The sequence below is a fragment of the Antechinus flavipes genome, chromosome 4 (genome assembly GCF_016432865.1).
Source record: "Antechinus flavipes isolate AdamAnt ecotype Samford, QLD, Australia chromosome 4, AdamAnt_v2, whole genome shotgun sequence".
In the NCBI taxonomy this organism is placed as follows: domain Eukaryota; kingdom Metazoa; phylum Chordata; class Mammalia; order Dasyuromorphia; family Dasyuridae; genus Antechinus; species Antechinus flavipes.
The window spans coordinates 181633946-181641958 of NC_067401.1; the positions used below are offsets into that span (position 1 = coordinate 181633946).

The window sequence follows — 8013 nt, forward strand, 5'->3', positions numbered from 1 at the left end:
AAGGACCCCAGAATAGGGGTTATTTTGAGCAACGGTCCAAAAAGAGATGACCCAAGACACTGATGCTGGAAGCCCAGATTTGGGGAAGTGAAGGTTTTCAGATGAGGGAAAGCTAGTTAGCTAATGTGTTGGGTGGCAGTATCAGAATCCAAAAAGCCCCGGACAGCCAAGAGCAGCAGTGTAAAACGAGTAAGGTGCTATTCAGTAGAGGAAATTAACAATTCTCCTACACTTGTGCCCCAAAACCAATTTTACAAATTGGTAATGGAAGCCTTGGCTGGACATCAGTTCCTGTGAAGAGGATCTGGGAGCTTGAGAGGACTGTAGTAATCTCAAGAGGCTTTACCGTGAGATATGGAAGCCAGAAAAACTAAGGAAGTCTAAGACCGTGTCAAGAGACGTCTAACGTCTACTCTAGACCACTTCTGGAGTCGTGTGCTCAGTTCTGGGTGAAAGTTTTAGATGGGTTGAAGCTGAAAATCCGTCAAGGAGGTGTCTGGACCTAGAGATGTCTTGAAAAAGAACTAAAGTAGTTTAGTTTCAAGGCTGGTTTTGTGTGTGGGGTGTGTGTGTGTGTGTGTGTGTGTGTGTGTGTGTGTGTGTGTGTGTGTGTGTGTTTGTGTGTGTGTGTTGGGGAGGGGGGTGAAAAAGGAGAACAGGTGGGAAGCATCCAGGTAAATGGGACAGAGCAGTGACACAGTATAGCTAGCTGCCTACATCCTCCTTTGAACTCGGAGGGTGGTTTCGAGGAGTAATTGTATTTGTTCGGTTGCAGAGAGGCAGATGATGGGTTTTGTTGGGAGGGAAATCTTAACCATTTAGAGCGATCCTTAGTCGCAAAGGGATGTTTCGGTTCCCCTATCCCTAGCAAATGGCCACTTATTGATCACTGAGCAGTGAGAATTCTTGCCCTGGTACAATTTGTGTTGGGTGGTTCCTGGGGTCCGTCCCAACTCCCAGACTCAGTGATTTTTCATTTTCTTTTTCTTGAGTTGAATCAAAGGGAACTAAGGAAGCAGCCGTAACTGATTACGGGCTTTTCTCCTGCTCCCCCCACCCCAACCCCAATACCCCCTCCCCTTCCCAACAGCGACCCTTCCTCATCAAAATCTAGGCCTTTCTCAGGTCCCAAGCGGCTTGAACTTGCAAAGGTGAAAGCTTACTAGGTGAAATTAGCGGTCCAAGGACCTTCCCAAGCCCTTTGTGTCTTGAAGGGAGCTGCCTGCTTTGGATGCAAAATCCTTCTTGCTGCTGCATCTCATTCCCATGAATCCCTATGCCGAAATCGCGGGAGCGCCTGTGCTACTTCCTTCAGCGAGAAACGCGATTTCGATGTAAATGTGAAGGGAATGTTTATCGTTTTTGAATAAAAGAGAAGTCCAGCGTGTGCTTAAGCATACTGTGGAGGAAAGGCCATCGGGAGTAAAAGGGCAACTCTCGAATTTCCAGGAAACACAGGGAGTTGTCGCCACCTGAGCTGAGTTTTGTGAAGAGTTGGGGGGATTGGGAAACGCTCCGAGTGCAGTATTTGAGGTTTCAGAAAGAAGCTGAGCGGCAGACCAACCCAGAGTCTCGTCGCTTCAGATTCGGACAGAAATAGCTGGATGGCGTGCCGGGAATTTTTGTATTTTCCCCTTTTTTTCCGGGCTAAGAAACACAACCATGAAGGAGAGTCGAGTGGTTGTAAGAGACAGAGAAGGCGGGTTGCCCAGCGCACCAATCACAGCACGGCTCCCTTGTCTATATATAGTCCCAGGCCCAGGAGTCTCGGCTATAGAGACCGTGGTGGTCTGTCTTCCCCTGCTTTTCTGATTTTGAGGCAGTCAGAGCAGAAAGCCATGTCCGAGACAGCCCCCGCTGCCCCGGTTGCTCCGGCTCCCGCGCCAGCTGAGAAGACCCCGGTGAAGAAGAAGGCCAAGCGGGCTGCGGGATCCGGCGGAGCCCGGCGTAAGGCCGCTGGTCCCCCAGTCTCCGAGCTGATCACTAAGGCGGTGGAAGCCTCCAAAGAGCGCAGCGGCGTGTCCCTGGCCGCCCTGAAAAAGGCGCTGGCGGCCGCCGGCTACGACGTGGAGAAGAACAACAGTCGCATCAAGCTGGGGCTCAAGAGCTTGGTGAGCAAAGGCACTTTAGTGCAGACCAAAGGCACCGGCGCTTCCGGTTCCTTCAAGCTCAACAAGAAGGCTTCTGCCGGCGACGGGAAAGCCAAGGGCAAGAAGGCTGCTGCGGCCAAGACCAAGAAGCCTGCTAACGCTGCGGCCAAGAAGACGAAGAAGGCGGCTGGGGCGGCAGGTGCCAAGAAGAGCGTGAAGAAGACTCCCAAGAAACTAAAGAAACCGACTGCGGTGGGAGCCAAGAAGGCGACCAAGAGCCCCAAGAAGACCAAGGCCGCGAAGCCGAAGAAAGTGGCCAAGAGCCCTGCTAAGGCCAAGCTCGTGAAGCCCAAGGGGGCAAAGCCGAAGGCAGCTAAGCCCAAGAAGGCAGCGCCAAAGAAAAAATGAGTCAAGGTTGCTACGGGAAACTTCCGCTTTTAGAAGCCTCAAAGGCTCTTTTCAGAGCCACCCCATAGTCTCGGAGAAAGGGCTAATTGGCACGCTTGCAAACACACGCACCACACCAGCCTTCAGCCTGCCTGTCTACTGTTTGGGGACCGGTACTGAAACAAGGGCGTGCCTTGGCGGGGTTAGTGTTCCCAGGTACGTCCGGCAGGCCGGCGTGGGGCCCATGTGACGTTTACACGGTACATACAGTAAGGCCACCCCGCCTACGCGTTCTCAGGGCAGCTTCTTGTGTCCTCGCATTGGGCGTGGGTCTGTGGCGTTTGGGCCATAACCCCGACCTCTCCCAATTCTTGAAAGTTCTGTCCACACCGTCCCCACAACCCAAGACAAGTAGCCTTAGCTGCACACAACTCCAACCCAAGGTTTCACAGGGCCTTCCTTTCATCCCAAGCCCCTCGGAAACGTCCCCTTGAGGAAAACTGCCACCAGCCGCGTTGCGTTTAACAGCTTTTTTCGCTTGAAATAATTGGGTGGCTCTGAAAAGAGCCTTTGCTTGGGGTGGCCGCTCAGGTGATCCCTTTCACTTGCCCTTGGCCTTGTGGTGACTCTCGGTCTTCTTGGGCAACAGCACCGCCTGAATGTTGGGCAGTACGCCGCCCTGAGCGATGGTCACTTTGCCCAGCAATTTGTTAAGCTCTTCGTCGTTGCGGATGGCCAGCTGAAGATGCCGCGGAATGATACGCGTCTTCTTGTTGTCACGGGCCGCGTTACCAGCCAGCTCCAGGATCTCAGCTGTCAGGTATTCCAGGACGGCAGCCAAGTAAACCGGAGCCCCCGCACCCACTCGCTCCGAGTAGTTGCCCTTGCGGAGCAAACGGTGCACCCGACCCACGGGAAACTGCAGACCTGCCCGAGACGAACGAGACTTTGCCTTAGCGCGGGCTTTGCCTCCCTGCTTTCCGCGTCCAGACATGACCAAAAGATAAGTTACTTCTATCAGGAGAAAAAAGGAACCACGTTCTGCCCTCTTTCGAAGAATGCAAGACCTAATATACTACCAAGCAGTAGGCTAAATGACGCTGTCCGGTTGGCTCAAAAGCTTTCAAAAGCCAGCCAATGGGAAAGAACAACCAGGCATCTCGTCGTTTGCATACGCCCCTCCCAATGGCGAAACGGCTTAACACACGTTCTATCCAATCAGCTGTCAGAACTTCCCAATCTCTCATTTGAATACTCGCGCTACAAGTACGACAGACTCGCTTAGACCGAGCCGCGTTTACTTTCTCCTCGCGACTCCTTTACTTCTCTGTCACTACCCGATATGCCTGAACCCGCCAAGTCTGCTCCTGCCCCGAAGAAGGGCTCCAAGAAGGCTGTCACCAAGGCGCAGAAAAAAGACGGCAAGAAGCGCAAGCGCAGCCGCAAGGAAAGCTACTCCATCTACGTGTACAAGGTACTGAAGCAGGTGCACCCCGACACGGGCATCTCCTCCAAAGCCATGGGCATCATGAACTCTTTCGTCAATGACATCTTCGAGCGCATCGCCGGAGAGGCGTCCCGCCTGGCTCATTACAACAAACGCTCTACCATCACCTCGCGGGAGATCCAGACGGCTGTGCGTCTGCTGCTGCCCGGGGAGCTTGCCAAGCACGCAGTGTCCGAGGGGACCAAGGCGGTCACCAAGTACACCAGCTCCAAGTAAATCTACTTGGCAGCGGACATCCTAACTTACAACCCCAAGGGCTCTTTTCAGAGCCACCTACTCTCTCAAAATAAGAGCTTTAGCCCACATGTCACGCTGTACGGAGCTGTCTCGCCTCTCTGTGTCTTGACTGCTTGCTTTAGAGACTATCCATCTCGATTGGGCGGCCTCCTATAGGAAGCAATAGAATTCCAACCCCCTACCCCCAGTGCCAGGTCGATGTAGTAGTAGCAGCTTAGTAATAGCTGTTATCATACAGCGCTCCTATCTTGCCTGAATCCAGCTTCTCATTGGGGGACGAGTAGCCCCACCGCATTTCAATATGGCTAGCTTTACAGAAGAGTCAAAACTGCACAGAGGACAAATAAAAATCACTGAGAGGTCGAAATTGCTGGCAAACCTGGAAAGCAGGGGAGACAAATTAGGTATACCTCATGCCAGTACACTGAAGGAAATTCCAAATGTTTCCGTCACTTTAAAACGAATTAGAAATCGGACAAATTAATTTCAGATGTAGACGGAAATCCCTGTGAACCCGCTGCTGAAGGGCCGCACAAGATAAAAAGGACCCTTTTGATTGCTGGAAATAGAAAAGCTTGGGACGGAGGGAAGGGGGTCTAACAAAAAATAAATGTTATTAGAATTAGAACGAATGTGGAGAAGGAGGGTGTACTCTTTAAAAAGGGTTAAGTGACTTGCCCAGGGTCACACAGCTAAGAAATGTGAAGTATCTGAAACTAGATTTGATTTTGCGTTCTCGTGACTTCAGGGCTCGTGCTCTATCCACTGCGCTACCAGCTACCCTGAGATTCATTTAGTTATAATATAAACTGCCAAAAGACATGAGCTGGCATCAATAATCGAGAGTGGGGACGGAAAAGGCGGGAAAATGCTAGAAATATGCAAATTTAAAGCAACTACATCCATCAGTTGGACAAAGATAACAAAAGAGGAAAATGAGAAATGTTGGAGGGAAAGTCACATTGTTGTACTGCTGAAACAGCTACAAAAGGGGCACAGATTAGTCTTCACTAAACTGATATGCTGTGCAGCTGGGACCCTTTCAGAGAAGTAGATCTATTTCTTCCCAGAGTCTACCTTCTTCAGACCTCCTTTATTCCCTTTTGCTTGTCTTACCTTATAACTCCCTACTTCCTTTAATGACACTCCCATTTGGCAAGGGATTATCCTCCATTTAATTTTTCGTCTTATCTTTTCCTGGCCCTTTATTGCATGCTTTGTCTGTAAAAAAAATATTTATAGGCCTTTTTGTGGTAGTAAATTATTAACTGAGGGGATGTCCATGAATTAAGGAATGGCTGAATAAGTTACCATATATGAATGCAATGGAATACTGTTGTGCAATAGGAAATTATGGACAGGAAAATTTCAGAACAATATGGAAAAACTTGTATAAACTAATGCCACGTGAGATGTGATCAACTATGAATGACAGCTCTTCTCAGCAACAAAATGATATAACAAGTGCAAAGGATTCGGGAAGGAATATGCTTTCCCTGTCCACATAAAGAAATATCTATGCAGATAAAGGCACTTTTTCTATTTATTTATTAGTCTTAGTAGCATTTTTCATTTTGATCTTTTCTTTTACAGCTGTGATTAGTATTGAAATATGTTTTACTTGATAGCTTATTGCTTATTATTTTAGGAATTGGAGAGGGAGAAAATTTTGGGAGTCAAAATGCTAAAAATTATCTTGAGGTATTTGGGAAAAAATAAAACACTAAAATTTAAAAATCTTATAATCAAACTAAAAATTATCAATAATCACAATTTCACATAACTTTCATGATTATTCAAGTTAAATACAAGAGAAATTAATATGCATGTAGAACCCAAAGTATACATACAGAAGTTTGCATTTTTATAAATGACTGTTTACAAATGACTGTTTCTGAGTGACTCTTTCAAACACATCGGATAAAGCCAGTTCAATCTCTCTCAAAGCCTCTTGAGCTTCTTTTGTAAGCTGGCATGGTGAGTTTAAAGCACTGTCTCCCTTAAAATGTCACATAATGATTGCAATTAATAGGGAGTCAAGCCTAATCCTGGACACATCCATTGAATATCTTCTATCAATTTCTGAAAGTCATTTAAGATGTTTAGCTTCTCTGTTCTTAGCAAAAGTTTTTGTACTGTGAGCACCTTAGGGTATATACTTCATATCCTAAATATTGAAAAGGAGCATGTTTTTGAATTTTTTTCTGAAGCTATGTGCAATTTGTAGTTCCTTAGTGTTTCTATGGTCTTTTTTTACACATATTTTTAACATTTGTTCCTCAGGTACACATCCCAATATATCATCCATGTAATGTAATAACATTACTTTTGGAAATGCTTTTCTTACTGGAGTAAGAGCAGCAACCACATACATTTGACACATAATACGGCTATTTTCCATTCCCTGTAGCAAAACTCTCCAGCTAAGTTAACGCTGGGCACTGAAAAGGCAAATCTTTTCATATCTAGAAGGATAGAATAGAAACAATCCTTAATGTCTATAACCCAAAGAGGCCATTGAGTAGGAGATGGAAGTCCAGGCTGAAGAGTTCCCATAGTTTCCATCTGTTCATTTACTTTTCTTAAATCAATCAACATCCTCCATTTTCCAGATTTCTTTCTTACAACAAATACAGGGAAATTCCAAGGACTTGTCCTTGGTCAAGTTGGTCCTGCATGTTATCTAAAAAGGACTGAATTTTATCATTAGCTAAGGGCCACTGTTCTATCCACACTGATGTATCATTTTTCCATTGAATAGGAGCAGGTGAGAGTGTTGGCAGTCCTTTAATAGCAGGGCTGCCTAAAAAAACCCGAAGTACTCATTTTTAATCCCAACTGTTATAAAATGTCTCTTCCCCACACATTGATGGGGATTTTTTTCAACTATAAAAGGAGGAAAAAACTCCTGTTTCACCTTCAAATATCCATCTCAAAGGGGCAACACTAACTTCAGCTGCTATTGATCCTCCTATGCCAGACATATAGGTGTTTGCCTTAATCTTTGACCTGTGACTGGGCCAGCTGGCACCTCTAATGATTGTACGATCTGCACCTCTGTCTACCAATCCTTCTGGTAGTATGCCATGTATATAGCGAGTGAGCATAGGTAGGTCAATTGTAACTGCTGCAGTCTAGAATATTCCTGGATGCTATTACTTGGAGTCAGAATCTGGGCAGCTATCACCAGATTGCCTATTAGGAGTCTGTATCAGTAAACCTCATGCTACTACTTCTGGTTGATAAATCACACATTGTCTAACTGTATTAGTGACCAGGTTATTACCTACATGTTCTGGGCAGAACTTAAAACAAGGTGCTAAGTCAGTGGAATTGATAGAGACAATAGTTATCTAATTTAGCATGATGCTCAACAATTCTCTTGTTCAGTACATGTACTTAATACTTGCTATAGTTCTACAAGATTCACACCTTTGATTAGAGAAGATATAAGCTAGAACAAATTCAGCCAGAATCAGAAAAAGAGAAAACCAGAGAAGTGGTGGAAAGCTGTCTTTCTTCGCTTCTCCACTGAAACCAAGATCTGGAAGGCCTCCAGAAAAACTAGTCGAGCCCTAAGTGAAGGAGACAAGACTTTGAAGGAGGCAATAACTCCAAAAGGCCTTTAAGAAAGCTAGCCAAGCCCCAAGTGAAGGAGATAAAACTTGGAAAGAAACAATAAAGTATTTGGACTTTAATCCCTGACTGCACTTGTGGTAATTACTGAACTGAAAGGAAGACTGCCCCAGAGACCCCAAGGAAACCTCAACAGAGAATATTACATTTTAGAGA

General features: G+C 46.3%; 3 protein-coding genes across 3 annotated transcripts; 2 read left to right on the forward strand and 1 right to left on the reverse strand.

The window, feature by feature from the left end:
- Positions 1 to 1143: 1143 nt before the first annotated feature.
- Positions 1144 to 2518, forward strand: LOC127560804 (histone H1.4-like). Its single transcript, XM_051995680.1, has one exon. The coding sequence runs from the start codon at positions 1605 to 1607 to the stop codon at positions 2496 to 2498; it is 894 nt and encodes a 297-aa protein (XP_051851640.1). The 5' UTR covers positions 1144 to 1604; the 3' UTR covers positions 2499 to 2518.
- A 134-nt stretch (positions 2519 to 2652) lies between these two features.
- Positions 2653 to 3480, reverse strand: LOC127560812 (histone H2A type 1-like). The gene has a single exon (XM_051995689.1). It carries the CDS (start codon positions 3469 to 3471, stop codon positions 3079 to 3081), a length of 393 nt encoding a protein of 130 aa, XP_051851649.1. The 5' UTR covers positions 3472 to 3480; the 3' UTR covers positions 2653 to 3078.
- A 339-nt stretch (positions 3481 to 3819) lies between these two features.
- LOC127560814 (histone H2B type 2-E) lies at positions 3820 to 6106 on the forward strand. Its single transcript, XM_051995691.1, has one exon. It carries the CDS (start codon positions 3820 to 3822, stop codon positions 4198 to 4200), a length of 381 nt encoding a protein of 126 aa, XP_051851651.1. The 3' UTR covers positions 4201 to 6106.
- The last annotated feature ends 1907 nt before the right edge of the window (positions 6107 to 8013 follow it).